Raw genomic sequence first — 24,395 nt, 5'->3', positions numbered from 1 at the left:
CTGTCATATTTGCACCGTGTTTCCAGTTACTCTGAGGTGCTACACAGACCAGACTTGAGTGCACTAACATTTGATTAAGAGACAGCAGTAGGAAATGTTTGCTGCATTAATCCAAGAACTGGATCTTCTTTATGCTGCAGATGTCCCTTGTATTTTATGCCAGTACAACCATTATGGAGATTTTTCCCCTCTCCTTCACCACGATGACAAATGGCAGCACAAGGAACATTTGGAAATTTTTCATGTGAAAAACACAAACAGAAGAGTGCTAACCTAACCAGCTGTGCTACGCTGTGAGGAAAAAAACAGCCAGGCAAACCACCCTGCTTATGAAAGAATGATAGCACGTACATCATGGTAACATGACAAATATCTGTAATGAATTTCACACTATGTGGGAGAAAAAAATGGGACTTCCATACTGAATATGCTGTACCATGCTTCAGGTCTTTCTTCTCTGCATTTTAGAATTACACTATTGGTTTCTCTTTTACTGTGATTTTAATGACAGTGTCACTTTAATGCTGCCAGTAATAAGGAACTACTAGAACTGCTCTTAAAAGAGGCAAAAAAACTTTATTGCAAAGAGTTAGGAATGTTCTTAAAATAATAAAGAGCAGTCAAGCAACCACATTTGCTCTGCCAAGAGCTTTTAAGATGTAACCCAGAGGACTGAGGCTTCATTACCAAAACATTTTTCCCATTGCCACTTGAAAAAATTTTTCATATTTAATGATTAAAATGTAGGTAATAAAACCACATCAATAATTGCATGCTTAAGAACAAAAAGACAAAGGAGTTCTACTTTCACTGAAGAGATGACTTTTAGAACTGGCACTATTGTGGACCCTAAAAGTACAAGAATCAATGCCACTGAAGAGGACGGAGATTTTTATGACCCTGAGACTGTGGATACAAGGGTTCACCTGAGAGTTCAAATTTCAAAGAGCAACATACTAATATCAGGATATGTGTTTTTTCATATATAGTGTTTAAAAGAAACAACCATTCCACAAGATAGGCTTTGAAGATTCCTTAATTAAAAGTGTTCAATTTTTTGTCATTTCTATCCATTACTAGTGATTAAAGCAGCTGGAAATGGTGCTTTGCTTCCAAACCATGCAGACAGAAAGTGGTAGTCAACACAGGATCTGTGGCAATCAAGCTTTTTAAAAAAGTTATATTTAGACAATACTTCAGGTTACATCAGCCTGCCTTGGTTGAGAGGTCAAACATGCTAGAGGCTTGTTTGTTTTCCGTGGCTGCATAGTTCAAGGATCTACACAGTGTATAAAGACATTAAATATTCTCTAAGACTTCCAACATCCTCACACTCAGAATCACTGATATGAAGCGGAATGGAAAGGGTCAGAGATCACCAGTACAAAGATGGCAACTAGAAGAGAAATTCCATTAGGCAGAGGAACACTTTACACTAAGGCAGCCAAGAAGACATTCCAATCTGTGTCTGGCATTGCAATAAGACACAAATACTTTCATTTTCAATTTAGAAACTTTCGGTCAAATTAAATTTTTTAAAAAATGACTGGAAGTTCTTGACATTAATATTAATTCAATGCTTTAGTTGTGGAAGCTGGTTCACTCCTACAGTCATTTTAATTGATCATTTTTGAGGATAAACCATCTTCGGGTTTCCTGGAACACTGTGTCTTCCTCTGAAATAAAATGAGTGAAGTTAGTCAGCAAATGTCAAATTGCCTTTAAGTTTTACTGCTAAAAATGTGCATGCTTTCTATATTTGCATATCTGATTACTACTGTGAATTAATAAACCTGAGAAATGAAAAAAACAAGTATATTTCTAGGTTCGCAGGTTAGCAGAGCATCTAATTATTCTGCAAACTCAATCTTCATCTCATGATTCCTGTTACCTAAGTGATGTCATTTGAAGAACATGAACAGAATACTAAATATTGGCACTAGGAGAGTGATAACTGGCAACAGAGACATTTTCATCAGTTAAAAAATTCCCACCAGAAAAGGGGAAAACACTTCATGTAGATGTAGTTACAGCTCTCTGCAGGTATTCCACTCTGGAGAGACAGGCTCTTGAGCCCACGATCACCATAAATGCCTGCAGGAGATGCTGCCAGCAGACTTTTGAAGTGGTACTTATCATGGATACATACACCATCTACATGAAACCAGCTAGAGCTCCATCTTGATCTTCTAAGAAATCAGTGGGAATGTAGAAAAATCTCCAGGGAAAGAATGGTGATTCCCCAAACTGGAAGGGTCATTCTCCTGACCAAGAAGTCTGCCTATCTGTTCCTCTGCAACATCCCTTTGTTTCTCTTCCTGTTCATTACTGCAGAGGAAAGACAGCACTTTACATACTCTAACAACAATATACAGAATTTCAGTGTCTTTCTCAAGCAAAGGCATTTTGAAGGAAAATATATCACCACATCACACCATTACATTTGTCGTGATACCCAGGTATGTGATAGAAGCTACAATGATGGTATCTGTGTAAGTTTCAAATTTGTGGGGAAAGAGCCAATGAAGTCAAACCTAGGGCTCACTAGTCTTCTTGGGATTGACACATCAATCTGACTGAAATCAATCACACTGATTTCAGTTCTTACAAGCAGTCTTGGTCTTGGAAAGGAGAACTGTCCCCATACAGATATGGAGCTACTTCTACTCAGAGCTGGAAGATCACAATCCAAGACCCCAGTGTACTCGACAATCAATTATTCAAATTCAAATCAGCTGATTACTCAAAACCAATTGATTAAACTGTAGATCACTGTACAGCTGGACAAAGCAGACAGAAAATGCCTGTGTGGAATACTGCAGGCAGAAAACCTCTTCCATCCAAAACCAGCTGTACTTACAGACTTAGAAGCCAGGTAACTGCAGCAATGCAGAGTTGAAACTGAGCTAATAAGCCCCACCAAAAGTCTCAGTGCAACAGCAAGTGTCAGAATGACAATAAATTGGCTGCTCAAATTGCATCAGAGATATGAGCCATCAAGACATCCATGTCCTTCCAACTGTCAGCTAGCCTATCTTCTTGTTCTGTAATAACCACAAAAAGGAGCTGCTGAACTTGCTTCTGTTTGGGATGGCCAGGAAACTGAATGCATCAACAATTAGTGTTCACAACTATTACCCAAAAATGTTTTCAGTGTTGGTTTAATACACAGGTTGGGCTTTCTGTACCTGTTGCTATAGTTAAAACAAGCACTAACCAGTTTTTTAGAGTGGTTTGAATTCCAATGCAGATATTTTGTAAAAGGGCAGCAGAGGTGAGACAAGAACTCTAGACAGAAAATTCTCAAATCATTCTCAAGAACATGCACTTCTTCTCTTATTTTACTGAAATTATTTCTCATTATTGTCAGCTTGAACAAACAACCCCCAGGCTATAAATCAAAGCATAATTAAAAGGAATAATACAAAAATAGCTGTAGTGACCTTGTGATGTTTATGGGATGCATACTTATATTCTAATATTTTCTTAAAATACTAACTATGCCAAATCTCCATTCTTACATTCATGTTGCCAGCAAATATCAAAGTTTGTCCTGAAGGTTCTAAGTCACTGGTTATAAAAGCCAATCATTTGAAAACTAGGTGCTTTTTATACTAAGGACATTTTAAAGGATGTGTTTAAAGAACATTGAAAAGTAAAATAAATCCTCTTAGGGACACTGGATTGAAAGGGGATATATATTTTGTTATTCCACACATCTTCTGATACCAGTAGTTACAGGATACTTCATTTTCTTTTACACTTAATTTTCTTTTGTTTGATATAAAGAAAAATACAGAAAGACATTGTCATATAATTTCAGTGTAAGTAATGGTATACTACAATAGACTGTTAAAAAAACCCACCATAATCACAGATCAGTGCTAACCCTCAGCAAACCTCTGTAGCTGGCTGATGATATTTAATCTCACTGCAGAGGCAGTGAATGCTCCTGGTTCTAGCTTTCTGACCTTCTCCATATGAACTGTGTTAAATATCACCGGGATCAGAAGTGATACAGCGGCATATGGGGCACTTCAAACTCACACAGTGCTTCTTATGTATTGAGAAACTTCAGTTATAGAAATGAATTCATATTGTACTGCATTAATTCATATTCTACTCATACCCTCTCCTGGAACATTAAGATTCACTGTTCCAGCTTATGAAATCCTATGATCCTGTGCTTACACAGAATGAAAGGAAAGGCCAGTAAGCAAATATGTCTACACAATATCATGTTTATAATTTACTCATTACATTCTTAGATGATCCCAATATGCACATTTTAATAATATAGGTAAGTGGACTGTGAGATGCTAAATACATAGAAACCATACTAGCTTAGGAAGTCTCCAAATATAAAGTATTTGGGAGAGTTTCAAAATTAAGTATTATATCTGCTTACTTCCACACTTTTTTAGGCACCTCTCACTGGAGGCACATGACTGGGTCCAAAAAACTTTTGATATATACTCCCTATAGTCCTCACACTTTATATTCTTAACTTATTCAGTTCTGTTAAAAAATAAATCTCCAATTTCAAGCTTATCCATGAGTATTACAATCAGAAATTAATTTTATTTCTATATATCTCAGAGCAGGTGGACAGTTTTCAAATTTATATGTCTAACCCATATAACTAAACAGAAGTCTGTTGAACAATGATTTAAACATATGTATTTTCAACATTTGCATTAAATAAAACTGATTGAAAAGCAATATAAAAATTATGTTAAGTAATGTCAGTGGGATTATGCTGCAATATTTATCATGAACAGAAAGCTGCAATGTTCAAAACATAGTACTTAGCAAAAAATAATAAACCAGAAAACAGGGAATATGAAGGAAATTTACCTGAGTATCCATTTTTCTCCTTTGCCAGTCACAGCATCTTTTTGTTGCCTTTCAATAATTTTAAGTTTAGCTGAGGTTGCAATAGCCAAATTTTTATAAAACAAGTTAAATCCTAACCACAATCACAGTTACAGAAGTAAATAAGATTTGCACAGATCTGCTTTGTCAAAGGCAAGAAATTTTTGTACTCGAGGAACTCCAGTATTAAAGATGATGGCTTGTATAATTTATCACCTTATCATATCTGAGTAGATGTGATTCTGTGACATATGAGGCAAGAGCAATGCCAAGGTTGCCTTCATTGTTTTTGTAATTTATATAAATATAGAGTACTGGTATGTACGATTATTATCCATACCATTCTTTTTGCTGGTACAGTTTACTCCAGGCCTATCCCAACTAAAATTAGCCATTGTTGTACAAGCAGCTTTCCAGCTGTAGCGTTCTACAACCCTGGGCCTTTTCTGCAAAGAAATCCCAGTCACAAGTCAGATTCCACTATGCTAGCAACGATTTGTGGAAAAAAGGTGGCCTGAAAGAATGTCCTTTTAAAGAACCACTATAGTTCTTCTTTGCTTGGCTCTCACATTGATTTCTGAACACCATCAGAGTGTCTTTAAGATCTGTGAACACCAATCCCAACCCAATGCTTTGACAATTAAAAACAAAACAAAAAAAGCAAACAAGAATACACCAGAAGCCATTGGTGCCTCTAGCATGAGTTCTCAAGACTGTGAAATTTTTTATTTATTTAATATTTAATTTTATTTAATATTTATTTAATTTTTAATTTATTTTAAAACTATCATTTAAAACTGACTACATCCTTATGGACCAGACAAGACAAACATCAAAAGCACTCAGAATATAAAAGTAAAGCATATAAGCACTCAGTAATAAAAAAGTAAATAAAAAAAATGGCTGCTCAGAAGCATCTTTGTCCTCTGTTTCTGCCACAGGCTCCAGGAGGGATCCAAAACAAAGCAGGAAAAACCTAAAACACCTGGTATTTTTTAATACCTACCAGAAAAACACTTTTATTCTATGATTTTTTTTCTCACTGTCAGCTATTAAAAAATTACAAACATAATGAGAAAAAACAAAGGCTTAAAAGAACACTACATCCATCCTCTGTAAGTGAGAGGGTGTCACTTCGATACATTGTAGTCACAGGATAGCAATACCCTGTGGTATATTTACTGTTCAAAGTATGGAAATTTTTAACCTATGGGTAAATCCTTCTAGCTTAACAGCAGCCAATATTAGTGTGCAGACTCTAGAACATTGATATTTTAATACAGTTGAAAGTCTTTACTTAATGTACGTCTACTTCTGCCTCTATTGCTAAAGTGAACTGTTAAAAGAGATATGCAGATTTTAAAATAATATAAAAGTCAAATCAAAGTCATGGCAGAAGAAGACCTGAAGGGAACAGATAAACCACTGATCCTTCTGAAATCAACAGTAAACCACAAAATTACAGAATATCTCAAGTTGGAAGGAACTCTTACAGATCATCAATTCCAACCTCCTGATCCTTGCAGGACTATCTAAAATTAGTGTCATCCAGCTGCTCTTTGAAGTCTGACAGGTTTGGTGCTATGACCAATTCTCTGAAGATTATGATCCAGTGATTGACCACCCTTTCATCGAAGACCCTTTTCCTAATGTTCAATCTGCACTTCCCCTGATGCAGCTTCATTCCCTTTCCCTATGTCCTATCACTGGTCACCACGGAGAGGAGATCAGCAGCTTCCCCTTCTCTGCCCTGCAGGAGGAAGGTGTAGTGTGGGGTGTGGTCACTGCTCAGCAATGTGGTTACCCCTCAGCCTTCTCTCATCCCAGCTGAACCAACCAAGTGACCTCAGCTGCTCGTCATAAAACTTGCCCTTGAGGCCACACCACACTGTTCACCCTCCCTGGAACACACTCAAGTAGTTTGATGCCCTTCTTGGACTGAGGTGCTCAAAACTGCACACAGTAGCTGACACATGGGGGTGACTGCCCTGCTCAGATCAGCAATGTACAAGGTAGATGTTTAATGTAAGCTACTCACTTAGGCTCTGCTTAGAGATCAGGAGGAGGGACAGCAAAGTCCCTGGGGAAATTAATTTCATCTTGACCTAAAACAGATGTGATACTTTGCACCTTACACATGATTCTTTCTTCAGAGATTACAGATGATTCCTCTACACCTACTTTAGAATGGCTTATTGACTTTTAGAGAACTAAAGATACGAATATTAATCTGAATATTATTTTCCTCTCATATGATACTGAAATCATGAGAGTAAATAAGTAATTGCTGAAAGTATAATGCACTAACCTTGAGTGTTGATGGCAAAATCCTAGACCCCAATGCCTCACTATGCAACATGCCAGTGCATATACCTCACTTCAAATGGTGTTTTACAAATATTTAAGTGTTTTTACAGGGAGCTGAACATAGGCACTTCTCTCGCTAGCATGTTCAGTAATAAAATCTGCTTTTATTTTCTTTCTTCCTCCAGAAGTTCTCAGTTTCACTGCTAATGTAAAGATATTAACAGTTATCATGAGCATTTCCCAGGCTTTTTCTTGGTTTCATGCTGGAAAGTTCATTTAAGCAATTCTTTTAGATTTCCCAAAGTAGCAATGAACCATGTAAGAGAATCAGTTGCCCACTGTGCAAACACATGGCAACATTGCTAATTACAGGCTTTTACCCCAGTTAGCTATTAAAGGGACTCAGTGGCAGCAATTCTTGAATATCACACTAAGCTATTACTTTTACATTATTTAGGAATTTAGAGCTTTTCTAGAATAAGAAGTACTGTAAATCTTTACGGATTCCTTTACAGGTTTCTCCAGTTTGTAGGATAAAATTCCATGTATTACATCATTTGCAGCAATAAATTTTAACCTGTGATTTCACCAAAACAAGGTGTCTTATCCCTCTTTTATGAAGTTAACGGAAATATGTGTTGTATTTCATTCTGAACTGGTCAGATAGCTTGTCTTTAAAAGAAAAAAAGGAGAAATATGAAAAGAAGCAATTACTACTTAATGTGGGTTTCACTACTGCTGATAATTTGCTTCTGTTCTGTTCAACTGCATAGCACTCTTGTGACTAATGGATGGCCAAGCATCAGAAAATTGCTTCAGTTTTCCCAGTTATGGGCACTTTACTATGCTAGGGAACACAAACTCCAATGGAGACAAAAGCAAAAAGAAAGTATTTAAAATAAATTGTACAATCTTTCAATTTATGGGTTTTAAATTTTTAAAAAGCAGCTTTTGTAAGATATTCGGTATACAATAGAAATGATAGAACACCCTGATCTAATGGCATTAACATGTGTTGTTGTTATATTAAGAAAGCGTTAAAAGTTACTGAGTCACACGGGTTTCTTACCTGTAAGATCTCTGAGAGGTACATGCGCCGCTCATCATTAACTTTGTGGTAAGCCTACAGTTAAAACGATATATGGGCTATCATTAAGCACAAATTTTAAAAGCTGAATCATACAGAAAATTCATATATACAGCAGAGACTTTCTTGAGTGACACACATTTTGTGAAACTATTCTACTGCGTGTTCCACACAGTGTCTGTCACACAACATAACAGCTTTTACAGTCTAGAGGGATAGAGTGATTACAAACCTTTGCTTCTTGTTCCAGCCTAAGTTCATAGTCTTTTAGTTGATTCTGGAGACTTTCCTTCTCTTCTTCCAGCTGTTTAAGAACCCTCTTCAAGGAACCCTGTGGTTATGGTAAATAAAACAGTGTTTTTAAACTATTTCCATTCTCTATAAAGATGTCATCACCATAGTCCCTCTTCTTCAAGCCTTATGATGTTTGTCATTCTCTTTGTTTCCTGTGCATCTTTTGTTTTCATGCTTCTGGCTGGCACACTGCAGAGACAAAAGCAATTAAGCATATGCTACAATTATCAGCTATGCATTACACATTTCCACTGTGTTAAAATGATACAAGTACAGTTTTCCACACTGCTGCTCCCTGGCATTTTAACAAAGTCATCTTGTGGTGACCAGTCAGAATTGCTCCTTTGCTCTGACCAAAATTCCCCCTTGTGGCTCTTTTTTGGTAGGAAGATTGCACATCTTATGAGCACATCCATTTTCAAAACACTTGCTGAGAGAGCTGCTGAACTGGTTGAAGAGCCACATGGGACATCAAAGGTAACTCACACCAGTTTGGAAGCAGTACTTTGTGGAGAGACTGTCTTAGGTGTGCAGCCATCTACTATGTCTGCAATTGGAATGAGTAACAGCAGTAGGGTCCATTTGTGGTTGCTGGCACTGGCCAAATCTTTGCTTGCTGTGCAACGGAAGTAAAACACATACCCAAGCAGGTGCTCCTCTACTTCTAACAAAGGAAACTGATTTTCATAATCCCATTCATAATTTGATCTATTCCATCCAGTAGATACATTATTATACAAGTCTCTAACATAGTTTCACCCTCCAAGTTCAGGAACACTTCATTACAACAAAGAGGAATTTGGGCAGACATGTCAGGAGGCCTGTGTGGATGAACAAGTAGCTCCTGAACAAATTAAAACATAAGAAAGAAGCCTAGAGTGGGTAAGAGAGGGTAGAAACATAGATTGGTATTCTGGGAGGAATACTAGGCTTGTTTGAACAGTCAGGGATCAGTTTAGGAAAGCTACAGCCCTGACAGAATCAAACACGGCCAGGGATGTCAAGGGCAACAAGAAAAGCTTCTATAGGTATGTTAGTGATAACAGGAAGTCTAGAGAGAATGTGTATCCTTTCCACAGAATAGATTGAGAGTGGTCTTTAGAAGGAGGACTCAGGGATGTTGGCAGATGAAAATCTTGGCATGATCTGGCAATGTGGCTTGTAATCCAGAAAGCCAACTGTGTCCTGGGCTGCATCAGAAGTGTGGTCAGCAGGCTGAGGGAAGTGTTTGCCCACCTCTGCTCTGCTCTTTTGACACCCCACCTGGATTACTACATCCAGCTCTGGGGCTCCCAAGATAAGGATCTGGACCTGTTGCAGCAGAGAAGGACCAGAGAAGGACCACAAAAATCACAGGGCTGGAGCACCTCTCCTCTGAAGACCGGCTGAGACAGTTCGGGTTGTTCAGCCTGGAAAAGAGAAGGCTCTGGGGAGACCTTATGGCACCTTCCAGTACCTGAAGAGGGCCTACAAGAGAGCCAGAGAGGGATTTCTTACAAAGGTATGTAGTGACAGGACAAGGGGTAATGGCTTTTAACTGAAAGAGAATAAGTTTAGATTAGATATTAGGAATAAATTTTTTACTGTAAGAATGGTGAGGCACAGATACAGGTTGCCCAGAGAAGTTGTGTATGCCACATCCCTGGAGGTCTTCAGGGCTGGATGGGACTCTGAGCAAGACAATCTAGTGTAAGGTGTCCCTGCCCATGGCAGGGGGACTGGAACTAAATGGTCTTTAAGGTCTCTTCCAACCCAAAACATTCTATAATTCTATTATTATTCAAGGTCAGTTTACAGCTGTTTGTTCTTGTGCTTGAATGTGTTGTAAATAACTGTTCTTCCTCCCTGGTGTTTGTCCCCTGCATGTATAGACTGAAGACATGAGCATCTCTTTTCCACATTCATTTTACTAGGATGATTATGCTGAACTTGCAAAAATTACCTTTCACACAGAAGCTGTCCTTTCATTGAATCACCTCAGTAACCTCTTTGTACACCAGGCTGGAGCTCAATCTTCTTATGGCTGGAGAACAGAACTGGCCTACAGTATGCAGTACTCCAAAAGCCATCTCACTGCCTTGAACAATATCATTGATTCTATTTCTTTACTTACATAAATTTTAGGATTGTATTTTCCTTTTGCACAGCTGCACAATGATGGCTCACAGTCAACAAGGCACCAGCTAGAATAACCAGATACTCGTCTGCAGTTGTATTGGTTTTCAATTCGAAACATAATTTCTTTACTATTTTCTAAATCCTTTGGTATACACTATTAAATTTTACTCACCTCTTTAATAATCTAGCCTTCACTGTCTTTCTTTTTCTAAACCACATCCAGATCCCAATTATATTATATAATTGGTTTCAGGAGAGAGATATCACAATCTAATTCTACTTTGTGTATCAAGGTCATGCATTAAATATTAAGATTCATCATAAACCTGGTCCTGGAAGACCTCTGCTTGTACTCTCCCAGCAGACTCCTTCACTAATCACTGCTATCATGTTCCATTTGCCAGCTCTTTACTCCTTTAACAAATCTACTCATTTTCATTTTCTCCAAATTAATCAGTCACTTCCCATGCGACATGATATCTTTATCAGAGGTCACAGTGAACGAGATTACTGTATTTATAGTGACAACAAATGTATTGTTTTATCACAGAATGTCAACAGGTTTGCCCACCGTGAGCCCCTTTTAATATATCCATATTTCAATTTCATTTTGCAACAACTATTCCTCTCTTCATCTTAAAACTTTAAAAAGGTGCTTTTCTCCAGTGCACATAATGTGCACATGTTTATTAGAACTACTTGCTATCAGATCAGTGATGTGACAAGCCAGTTCTTTCAGAATCCTGACATATGGATTACCCATTTCCCTCATTTTAAATGTACCCATCTCTTTGAGTTTTCCTTAGGATTTCATTATTGTCATTTCTTCTTCCAAGCACTTACTGACATTAGCTATTTTTTCCTTTCTCCTGCATTTTATTGTTTCTGCCTTTATTTAAAACTTAGGAAATATATACATGTTTAGTTTAAAGTGAATGAATTTGTGATCACTAGATCTGACAGATTTTTTGACTGTCTTTTCTGCAATGTTCTTGTAGATTTTAAAAATCAAAATAGCACTGTGACCCTTTTATCTGCTATTTTCTGATAAAATATGTTAATTATTCATTGAGTTTTCTGCCTTATCATTATTAGCACTTGGTTTTTAGTCTTTACTAGTCTAACATATGATACAATTTCCGTCAGTAGTCTAATAATATTATATCCAAATTCATCCTTCCAAATATTATATTTATATGTATATTTGACTGGAAGGATGAGATTCAGTCTGAGGTGTGTGTATCTGCATTTGAGTGTCCAAATGTGAACTGAATTCCTGCTAAGAGTCACAGTGAAGACAATCAATGATGTGCAGTTATACATTCAGCTAAGCAGCTAAGGAGCTCAACTCAGTTCCACCTGAGCTGTTCTAGAGTCCAAGATGTTCACATGTGGCAAATATCATACATGGATTACATAAGACACGTCCTTCTGGAGCAGTAATGGGCTACTGTGCACTGAAACATCTTCAAGACTCTTTGCTTACGCAATTATTCCACTGAAGATGCCAACCAAATAAATCTAGATACAAATCTCTTTATTCAACTGACTGTAGTAATAAGACCTGTAACTGCCTATAGTCGAAATTAAAAGACCTAGCAAATAGGTAGACATCTACACGTAGAAAAGTAAATATTTAAGATATTGTTTCAATGAACATTTCAATATTATTTCCCAATACCATTGTGACTACACTTTGTTTTCCAATCCATCCTCAAGATGAATTCATCCAAACAGCTGATGAAGAAAGAATCAACAACATTATTGTCAAAGTCTCTCATATCTGCTACATACCACGTCTATCTCTGTTTTGTTCTTTCCTGCTTTTCTGGCAAGTGTGTACCTTTAATACTTGTTATGCCTTCATGTCTTTGCTATCAATGTTATTACATTCCTAGTCAGTCAGGTTCTTCCATTTGTTTGCTCAGGTCCCCTGTGTAAAATAAATATCTGTTTCAGAATTCTTTTTTTTTTTTAAATATTTCTAACACAAGCACCTCCTTAGTCAAAACAGATGAATCCTTTCCTTTCTGTACTGATTACTTGACCATTCCCTTAATAATCTTTTTTTTCTTCTCATGACCTTAATGCTTTGCTAGGCCTTTGTTTACCAGATTTTCCTGGTAAGCACTGAAACAAGATAACAATTCTCAAAATATTTTCCCCTTCTTTTTCCATGGGAATTTCTATATTTTTCCCTATTTATCATGCTAGTCTCAAATCCTGAAGGCCAGCATCCATATCTGGTTTATATCTCAAAGAGTTTATGAATGCTTGCTGTTGGTAAAAAAATTACATCTGCCTGTTTTAAGTCTCCAGTCTTTTCTAGCATCTGCAGATTATTGCAACTTTTATTCTTTTGCATAATTTTCTGCATAACATGTTACTTATTTGGCTCCAAATTTTATTTTTAATTTTAAAAATTCTGTGTTTCATGAAGATTTCCCTAGGAATAATTTCTGTTAAAATCAAGATTTTGCAGGAGCATAGCAAAAGGCACAGTACTTTTAAAACATGTTGGGAGAGAATAACCCCTCCCACTGTTCAAAAGAAAAAAAGAGATACAGAAGAGCCGCATTTTTGAAGAGTATTTTTCCCCTGATTTAACTGTTGTTAACTTTAATCTGTTACAACAGACATACTGGAGACATGAAAAAACTTGAGGGGTAGTTGCAGGGTTTTTTCCTAATTAAAGCAGAGGTACCTTGGATGCAGATGAAATCTTTGTCCAAATACAGAAGGATCCTACAGTCAATTCAGGCAATGTTAGCCAATTTAAGGAGAAAAAGTAAGCTGCAGATTAAAGAGATTTGGCTTAATTCCACTAAGGTCATGTGCTATTTCATTTCAACATCGGTGTCTCTACAGAATTAAACAAGACAGAGAAAACCTCAGCACTGTTGAACTAGGAAACTAAATTTTTTTGCCTTCTTGACCTCACTGCACATTAAAGATTATAACCATGTGACAGCATATTTTGTACAAAATCTTTTGTACAAAGACTACCTACTACATATTTTGTATCACCACAGTAAGCTGAAATACAGTAAACACAAAAGTTCATGCTGCTCTCCTGACTTGTTCTATGTAAATCCACAACACACTGTTTATTTCTTTACTAGATTGTCCATCATTATGTAAGACAGCAAGAGTTGGTGCTGCAGCTGTTACTTACAACAGAGCAATTCGGTATCTCCTCAGTGATGGTACTCATCTAATTTCTTTGAGTTCTTTCACTTACAAAGTAAACTACTTTTAGATCTTTTTTTGTTAGTCCTTTCAGAAGCACTGTCTATTTTTTGCTGCCAATGCAGCTGGTCCACTGCAGATGCCTGGGCATTCATTCAGCTCTGGAGCAAGGATGTTATCCAAATGCAAGCAAACAAACCATGCATTACACTGCTTTTGATGAGCAAGCAGACGGAAATAGGTTGGTAACATGACTAAAAGTATACAGTTACCTCACAAATTGTAATAAACCTGCCTCATAAATTGTAATAATCCCATGGTTACAAATCTCTTGTGAAATAAGAAAGCTATAAAATACCCAAAATTTACAGATTGGGAAGCCCAAAATCAAAATAAGACTGGAGTTGCAGTTGCACTTCAGACAGAATTTAGCATGTTAGTGCTAATAAAGCAGTCTATGCAATGTCATACATTCTTCACATCTGCTTTTGTCAAATAACAGGGAGGCATCTGAGCTGTTGCTGTTGTGACTGCCCATGAGACCAAGCCGAATTGAGCTGCCTGGCTTGCTGCTGAAAGCCTTCAGGGAGTCTCAACACAAAGTTGCCCAGTGGTCATCCCTCTAACAGGGCATAACCTGGCAAGGATGCTCTACACATACTACCTGGGGAAGAAAGCCTCCTCTATCTAATAGCCTAAAATTTTACCCAGAAATAAACTAGCTGAGTTACATTTTAGTCCTCTGCTTCCCCAAGAAGCTTGCATTCTCATATCTCATAGCCTGAGAATGCCCTTGCCACCATCATACTTAACCAGTGCTGAGACAATTTTTGAAGCCAGGCAGTCAGTGAGTCAGAAACACAAATATTTGCACGGAGGGAGATGGAAAAAGTGAGAAAGACTGAAAGGTCATGTCTATTTCTGCAGTGAAGGCAGGATTTCAGACACACTTATTGGGTTTTTCTTACCAACCTGCTGTAGGTTTTCCATCTCTAATATGCAATCTGTTTGAATCCCTACCTAGCTGCCCTTCTCACAGCTAATACCTAGGAAACTTACTGAGCTAACCCAGCCTGAGAACTTCTATTTCTGCATCCATGAACCTAATTGATGACATAGAGCTCAGTATGGCAGTATGGAAGTTCTTGTGGAAATCTTGTAACACAGATGGTCCTACCCAACTAAAAGACTTCCCCAAGTCCCTGAACACTATAGAATGCAATTTTAAAACCAAACATGAAGAAACTTTAAAAGACAAAACTTCAGAGAGGTTCTAGAGGTCTACACTAGCCAGGACTGGTTGTAAGTTATCTCCCACTCCCACCTTCAAGGCAGTTATAGGGGAACTAGCAGAGTCCTTGTATGTCTGAAGGTTTTAGCTGCTGTACATCAATACAAATCAAGAAGTCAGAAACAACAGCATATCAACCTAGCCAAAACATTAAGAGCTGAATTTGCCTTTCCTGAATTCTGTGGGAAGCATGCAGAAAGAAATCTCACCAAAACAGTTTCAATTCTCTATGCTCATGGTTGTATAATCAGCTTAGTGCTTCATACTGTAAAACAACACAAAAGAACTTAAAGCATACAGCAACACTGACTTATAGCAGAATTCTTACATCACGAAAAAGCCTGAAAACAAAGCAAGGACCAGTGAGAGCTCAAGAGAACCAGAAGGAGATTCCCAGCTATACAGATTTCCCCCCGAACAAAAAATTGTCAACAAAACTCCAGGATGAACCAGTATGTTAAGTTCTGGAGAAGCTTTATAGAAATAGTTTAACTGAATCCTGAATTTTTTTTTTTAAGATAGATTCATTACAAGTTCTTCTACTAAGCCTTGAATAGAGGGACATTGTATGGCTGAAAGAAGGCATAAGCTGACTAAGGCATTTAACCTGAATTTAAGATCCTTTATCATCCTTACATCATCCATGCCAAACCACTCTGAGCAAGCTGGTAAAAAGCAAAAAGACCCTGAGATTTTAAATGAATACTTCCTTTATATAACAGAATTTTATGGTGCTTAGCGTGATTCACTCTCAGAGCAAAGACAGATTAATCTTGTGTCTAGCAATGATGAAGCCCAGACTTTCACAAAGGGTACACCAATTCTCCAGTTCTCTTTTTTCCACCATTTCATTTTCACTTGCCTGAAGTTACACATTTGGCTTAATATTGCAAGAAAATGAAATTATATGGAAAGATATTGCCAGTGAACTTTAAAGCCACCCACACAAGTTGCTCTCATTCTGGATTTTTCCTTGTCCTGCTCAGTGGCAACAGAGGTGACAATTTCTAACAATCATTTCACAACAGACAAGGTGACAAATCCATGACATCATCAAGCAGCTCAAAGCTGTTTTCATCAGAGCCCTGCTCAGGCAGACTAAGGATCCTTATGGCAATTTGTTTCCTCTTTAATTTTTCTCTGTGATTTAGAACAGAAGCAATATATCTGTCAGTTGTGCAGGGAAAAAAAAGCAACACAAGAAGGCTTTTGCAACCCATGCTATTTGTTTTTAATTAAGGTTTTTTAGAAAATAAGCCACTTCCCTCCAAGACGAGGAGCTGACATTCATCAGGTGACTTAACTGAATCTTTAGCATAACATTTTAAACTTGTTAGTAGCAAAACCAAATAATACTTAGTTTTACTGATCTGAAAATTGACTTGAGATTGGTATCAATAAAGGAAATTTATTTTAGATTGGTATCACGAGTCATACATTGCGTAAAAAACTATACCTGAAAATTATTTAGAATAACATCCTTCTCCATGCAACATGCACCTGGATCCTGTAAAAGCGTCAGGGCAGGCGAAGAAAGGCTTCCTGCACTTGCCTAAATGCCAAGTGCCCCCTTGTGGTCAGCATCAGACTTAGATTCCAAAGCAGACCAGGAATGGAACCGCTTTAGTGCGCTGCAATAGGGGTGGGATGCTCACTCCCTAAATCCTTATTTCAGTGGTCTCTACACAGTGCTCACAGCACTTATGCGCTGACTTGGGCAGGGGAAGTTAACAACGGAGACCTTCAGCGCTGTGGTTCAGATTGACAGAAAAAGGCACTACTGATCCAGAAATGTCTCACTTGGCATCTTCTCCTAGTAGGCCTGAAAAAGGCTGGATTCCTTAGATATTTTCTCTGGAAGATATCCCAGAATCCCCATCAATTGCTAAGGAATTCTTGAGAACAGACAGATAGGAATGTCACTTGACTCCAAGATTTTTCTCTGATTGTTTTCTTTGAAACACAGTGTATTCTGCGTCTGGGCACACCACAAAGGGATTTGAGTAAAAGTCTCCTGGTTTGAGCGAGGCCACCAGGAGAAACAACTAACTTTGAAAAGGATAAGAAAAAAGGTCTCTTGGAGGTATTCAATTTATTTGAGGTCAAATGAAAGGAGTAGGAAGGGGAAGTCTGTGAAGAGGCAGGGTAACAGCTTAGGGCAGTCACACCAGAGACAGAACTTTCTCCAAAATATTTCCAAGTTTCAGGAAAAGGATAACAGATTTCTTCTTTCCATAGAGCCACCGATGACTTCACCCAGGAAGAGCAACAAGGTTCATGTAAGAGTCACTTGCCAGGAGAATTGCCAATATTTCCTATGCCATTATAAGTGCTGATGTTCCCTATAGGCAGTTATCAACGCCTAGTGAAATACAAAGTCTTCACTGCATGTTTTCACAAACCCAAGATTCCCTTCCTGTCATATTGCAATCATGTATGCCTCCAGTGTGACAGTGCCACACATTCTGCTCATAGTTTAAGACTGATAGCAAAAACCCTGAGGTGGTTGTGTGAGGCTATCAGTTCTGTGGTCGCTGTCCTTACAGAAAGGCAGCTTTGCAAAGCAAGTATCTGACCCTTAGTGTCCGAATTTTCTCCTCTGTGGTGCTGGACATTATGAAAAAATGGTGATTTATCACAGAAGCCCTGGTTCCTCGGCTTATCTTAACTAGAGCGTTGCTAAGGCAATGCTATCAGGAGTGTGCTCTTCTGAACTGATTTTGCAGTATGCTTTTCAGTATTTGCATACTAAAGCTGCTATCTAGGGATTTGCTCTTGCAGAAATGGTGAGAGAGAAAGGAACAGTTTTCTTTCTGCTTATATGGGAAATTATGCTTAGCAGAGAACATGTATTTTACCAAAACTCATTTTATGAAAAAATGCAAACAAATGAAAGCAACATGTTTAAAAGAAGCAAGTAAAATTCACATCTTGATATACTTGAGAGAGAGTGCATTTCTTCTGTAATTATTTCTGAAGTACTGTATGACATTTCTATTACTCATTGGGACATAAAGGAAATTACTGACTAAACAATTTTCACTTTTGGAACTCCCTTGTGCTTGTCACTGTTATTTTTAATCTGCCCTCAGTGCACAAAAATTATTTTCTAAACCCTGGCAGTAAGAATTTCTGTGTTCAAGGTATTGGTTCTGCATTTACTGCTATATGACATCTACATGATTTTTCTGAATAAAAAAAAAAGGATTATCTCATATCAGTATAAGGACTTCAGAATGATAACTGTATATAGAAATGGTGTAGGGGTGTTTTTAACGGAAAGAAATTATTCATCAGTACAATTCTAATTCTATAGCAAAAATAGTGCAAGCCATCTGCAACAATTACTGCAATTTTTCAGCACAGAAAATCCTCTGTGCTTCCTTGTTCATCACTCCAGAATTTGCATTTGCATTCTTCTCTTTCATTCACGTTTTTATAGCTTGCTGACTGCCAAGGTCCCTGATGTCTAATTTCTTTTTTTTTAATTTTCCTTGTAGTGCTTGATATCAATAAAATATTTTATGCTACCTATGTCTAAATAGGTTGAATTACTCTACAGACATGTTTTTCTCCCTCTTTTCACTATAGTAGGACTTTAAATGACTAGCTCGAGTGAGCAAAATCTCTCTAGCATCTTTTAACTCCTCTCTTAAATACAGCTGATTTTGTTTAGCAAATTAGGAATAACCATAATTATAATTTTAAGTTTCTTGGGAAAATAGGTTATAAATGCTTGAAAATAATATTTAATTTTCTAAATGCATTGCTCAAAACAAAAACTACTGTCTACTGCTGCCACATTCAAGAAATTGTATCATCTTGCTGAAAGAACCACTTTTCAACCTTTCCACAGTTTCACACAATAACAGAATCAACCTTTCTGGGATCATCAAGTCCAACCATCAACCCAGCAGTGCCAAGTCCACCACTAATCCATGTTGCCAAATGCCACAATATGTGTCTTTTAAATATCTGCAGGGATGGTGACTCAACCACTTCCCTGGGCAGCCTGCTCCACTGCTTATCTACCCCCTCAGTGAAGAAATCTTTCCTATGCAATACACTTAGGATGTATATTTTCATATAGGAACATATTTCCTATTCATATGCAACTGCAAGTTGAAAGCTGAATATCACAGTGTTATTTTGATTTTACAGACACACACACAATGCTTTATATACTCACTCTCAGCATTTTTACTTTGAGCAAATGTATATTGATGACTGACTGAAAACACTTTTTTTTTCTACCACTCACATCTGCTCTTTATTCTCATCTGTGAAGAAGCTAAATATTCTCCCCTAATAGCCTGAACAACTCTCAAAAACCACAAAAGAATTTTAACAAATCTACATGCTTGAACACCACAAAAAAATTATCTATGTATTTTTACCAATGTTTTATCTTCTAAAATTATATACATAAAAAGCAAAGTAGCTCTTCATTGTCCATGAGTAAAACATTGTCCAGTGTAAATAAACACTGACTTTTCTGATGGCTTCAGTTAAAACCAAAACCAAAAAACAGCAAAGCCCACATAATACCTCAGTATTTTTCTACTTTTTCCATCTCCCAAAAATCAAAACAAGGAAAAAATTAAATATTTCATTAAATCCTTAGAGCACTTTCCTTTCTGGTTAGCATAAACTGAAAGAATGAGAGAAGGACTTGAAACTGCATGGCATAGCACATGGGCTCCAGACATTCCCAGACTTCACTAAGTGAGCTTAGGACACTTCAAGCTCTCTTCTGGACTCCTCCTGGCATTATGAACCTTCCAGTTGGGCTGGCATTCTTCCCTTTATGGGAACAGTAATCAAACCTCTCAGAACCATGGCTCATTAGTGAGGAGGCAATGCAGTATTTAGCAGGGATTAGAAATGTACTGGATTGTTGGGAAAGGAGATTATCTCTCTGGTAATGCCTCCTGGAGCGCCTGGCAAGGTGTAACTAGATTGGTTAGGAGAGTACTGGCAACTGGACGGAAATAAATACTTGTGATACTGTAACTATGCACGCCAGTCTGTGCTTTACCAGGCTGACAGGAATAACATGGCCCAAAGCAGATTCTGCTGTAAATTTTCTATATCAGTGTTCCGTCTTCAAGACTTTTCTTTGAACATAATCCCAGTTGTATTTTCAGACGAACTCAGTGAAACAGGAAAGTGGGATGGGGAAGATTCTGTTCTTTTTTTAATTGACTGTTAAAGAAAAAAATCTTGCCTACCTACAAAACACCACAGTCTCTAGGACAACACTAAAACTGGCAGAAATGTCAACTGTTTGAAAGCCATGGGTCAGATCAGAAAAAGCAATTAATTATTCACACCACGCTTACAGTAGATAATTATCCTTCCCACTAACAGAGCATGCAGCCTCCACTAGGGTCACTAAACTCCCATTAATCTTCAGAATCTGAAGCACCAAAAAAAGTCAGAGGGTAACACTTCTGTAAGTATAAGCAACAGGAATAAAAATCATAACAGCCTTGCTTCATAATGTTCATTATCCTTGCTTGTGTTACAAGGCATTATTGCATCCTTACCTAACTTCCCTATTTCTAAAAGTGGTAAGAAGCAGAAAAGGTGAAAATATTTCAGCAGATGACAGGCTAAGGAAAAAGCAATTCTGAATCTAAAATCATTTTTACTTCATTTACTACCTTGGAAGACAAAATAGAGATAATATTTGCTGGGGATTTTTTCTTGCCATTTTCTCCTCAAGACTGCAGAAAAAAAAATATTTTATGCTGTGTTGAAATAAAGGACATGAAGTATGAGTGCATTAAGGAATAAAATTTAAAAAATGGAAACAGCTACTTCCTTCAGTAATGCAAAAATTTACTGTAAATTGACAAGTTTTCCTGTGTCTATATTATGCAAAACGTTACTGCAACTATTTATCTAGGTTATCACAGCTGATACAAAACTGGGAGTATTGGCTGATACAACAGAGGATTGTGTTGCCATGAAGAGGGGCCTCAAGAAGCTGTAGAAATAGACAGAGAGGAAACACGTGGAGTGGAAATGCAGTCCTGTCCTTGGGGGAGAAATAATCCTAGGCACCAGTATATGATGGGGCTGACTGGCTGGGAAGCAGCAAGGGAGACGATGACTTTGGGGTCCTGGTAAGCAAGGTGACCCCAAGAAATCAATGCACTCTTTCTGCAAGGGTGGCCTATGGCAGCCTGGGCTGCATTAGGAAGATGCTGCCAGCAGGTTAAGGGAGGTAATCTGACCCTTATCTTTAGCACTTGTGAGATGTATCTGCAGTGCCAGATCCAGTTCTCGACTCTTCAGTACAAGAATGATATGGACTTCCTGGAGCAAGTCCCAGTACGGAGCTATGATTAAGGGACCAGAGCACCTGACAGATGAGGAAAGGTGGAGAGGTCTGCAGCTGTTCAGCCTGTGGAAAAGAAGGCCCAGAGGTTCTTATCAATGTGTATAAATATGTGATGGGAAGGAATGAAGAAGAGGAAGCCAGGCTCTTCTAAGCAGTGCCCAGTGACAGTTGGAATTCCATTTGATCACAACTGAAGACATTTTTTACAGTGAGAGTGGCCAAAGACTAAACAATTCCAAGAGGTTTAATGTTTCTATTTATTCACAGATCTAGTCCAGCTATTCTATCTCACATGCCTTACTGTAGATTCAATTATAAAACCTTCACTCAGGAAAAAATTTCACTACATAACTCTTCCCAAAACATTAAGGTTTTATTACTTCCTACTTAAGGATTTTACTCAACATTTTATAAGCAATTGCATATATGAAACAATAAAAACATAAACAGAACTGATTGCTTTGGCTTCTAGACCAGGCTGCTACTATTTTTTTGTCATGAAAGAAACAAACACTACACGAGTTTTCCAACTAGACTGCGATTTGTTGTTAAGCCAACTAAATGTCACAATACTTACCACAGGCATTTTATCAAAGGGGTGAACAATGGACAGTTTATCTACAAATAAGCAGAAAATTGTGACCTGCTGACATAATTTCAACATATCTAATCATCACTAATTATATTGAAAAAGTTATGAATAGCCATTTCTACCTGCTGTATTTCCACGAATAAACTCCACCTTATCTCAAAGAATATTAATTTGCCTTTCCAGCTGTTTTTTCAATTCTACTTGTGTCTCATATCTGGTTTTCCATTCATTGTCTTAAAAAACAAATACAGAAGTATTGTATTTCCCAGACTAGTTCATGTCATTTTAAACAAAAGCATTTTTTAAAACTGTTCCTTTTAACTAACTGGAGACTGAGAAAGCCTTCACTTAGTAATCCTCATAACAAGCATCTTTGCATATAAAAGAGCTTGAAAATATAAATCAAGGGAAATTTTCACTAGGCTTACTGTGGTCAGAATAATAACCAACTCCGTGAATTCATATTATTCATAGTTTCATTAATAATTAACAAAAAAAAGCTATCATGACCACATGTAGCATTTCTTAATTTCACATGTGAAGCACCACAGTTCTAATAGTCATGTTTGAAGAGTGAAAATTGAAATTTCCAAATAAAAAATTTAACCCCTGTAGGTCCTTCCCAAAATAATTATTTTTCTGGATTTCCTAATCAATTAGCAAGACTGTTGTAATTCACTTACCTTCATTTTCAATACTGTTAAGACTTTTTTCCAGTTCTCTTACAGTGTTTCTCAGTTCAAATATTGAGCTTTCAAGCATCTGCCTGTGGTATTAAAAGAAGTCAATAAATTGCTACAATAGCCAATAAATGGCTCTTGTACTAGTCCTATCATTGAAATCAAAAAAATCACATCAAATATATTTTTAGAAGAAGTATCTATTGATCATTCCTATGTAGTTACATTATCTTGTCCATTCTTAAATGTATTTTTCTCTATGGTTACAACACCTTTAAAACAATGAAGCATTTCTACTTTGTGAATAAAATTACTTCCACAAAAGCCCAAGATAGACATTTCCTAAAATACAGTAATTTTCTAGCCAACCATCAGAATTAAAAAAAATGTAGAGAGAACATTGACTCTAATTTTTCATCTAAAAGAAGATGCCCAATGAGTATGTTCTTTAAAAGAAGAATTTGCCTGAGAGATGTGCTATTTGAAATTCTCAATTAATTCTTCCTTTTGACTTACTGCTCAATGATTAATAATCATTTCCTAAATTGCACATATATCAAAACCAATCAAAACAAATGATGTTTTATGACCATTAGAAAAGAAAGTGAGTAATTAGAGTCAGATGAGTGTTAAAAAATAATGCAGGACCTGAAGCCACCATTTTTTAGGAAAATATATTCTTGCCCATTGATTAATTCTGTATACTGTATATTCAGCCAGAAAGCTGAAAGGTACCATGAAAACCGGGCTCTTTCTGCCTTGAAAGGTATGACCAGAAGCAGAAGGTAGCAGGGGACTTTGACAAGAGCACAACCTACCTGGCATGCTTCAGACAAGGTGCTGGGTGATTCTCACTTCCAAGTGGCCAGATGGTAGTTTAGTGTCTTACAATGAACCCTGTGATCTTGATCACATCAAAAGGACATTACTGGTAAATTATTGACCATATTCATGCTTTGAGGAGATGTCTATGGAGAAATGCTCCTGTCTGTGAGGTCTCAGAAGTCAGAAAACACCAGGATATGTGCAAGCAAAAAACACAATGCATGAAAATGCAGAGGCAGCTTGTGGTTTTGTCCTTTAAAGTTAAGTTTGGAAGGCAAACATTTCAAAAAAACAGTCAGTGGTTCTTGGGTACCTCAATTTTTCAGTGCACAAATTGAGATATTCCAACAGAACTGAAAACACAAACTCTACAAAGAAGGTCCTTTGGGAAATGCTTTACAATACCAATAGGCTGTAATATTTTGTGGGGAGTTTAAAGGAGAGTTTCCATTGTCAACACAGATACTCATTTTCTAAACATGCCCATAAGAAATGCTCTTCAAGAAGTAATTAACCTCTGAGAAACCAAAGCTCTGATGACAGATATTGAATACTGAGAAATTGCATCACCTCCTGAACTCCTTGTGCTCAAATTCAGTGACACTTCTTCATAACTTGAAACAACAGATTTCAACTGCAAGCTACAGAAGCAAACCAACTGCTCCTATGGAGTTGAACAGGTAAGCTTGGAATCAGGAGGGATGAAGAGCTGAAATAGTGAAGAAATATAAAGAGTAATTTAAGGTAAGCCAAGTTTGTTTTCAGTGAAAGAGACTGACTGGAGAACA

General features: G+C 37.3%; 1 protein-coding gene across 1 annotated transcript in view; it reads right to left on the bottom strand.

Moving 5' to 3' along the window:
• Positions 1 to 1,573: 1,573 nt before the first annotated feature.
• The window catches only part of CCDC169 (coiled-coil domain containing 169), a 30,849-nt gene continuing 8,027 nt past the window's right edge, over positions 1,574 to 24,395 (bottom strand). Inside the window, 7 exon segments of the mRNA XM_058835510.1 lie at positions 1,574 to 1,676; positions 4,858 to 4,935; positions 8,253 to 8,305; positions 8,502 to 8,600; positions 22,088 to 22,128; positions 22,225 to 22,335; positions 22,786 to 22,868. Of these exon segments, the coding sequence (XP_058691493.1) occupies positions 1,574 to 1,676; positions 4,858 to 4,935; positions 8,253 to 8,305; positions 8,502 to 8,600; positions 22,088 to 22,128; positions 22,225 to 22,335; positions 22,786 to 22,868 (568 nt within the window).

The sequence above is a fragment of the Poecile atricapillus genome, chromosome 1 (genome assembly GCF_030490865.1).
Source record: "Poecile atricapillus isolate bPoeAtr1 chromosome 1, bPoeAtr1.hap1, whole genome shotgun sequence".
NCBI classification, from domain to species: domain Eukaryota; kingdom Metazoa; phylum Chordata; class Aves; order Passeriformes; family Paridae; genus Poecile; species Poecile atricapillus.
This window is presented reverse-complemented; position numbering and strand designations above follow the sequence as displayed.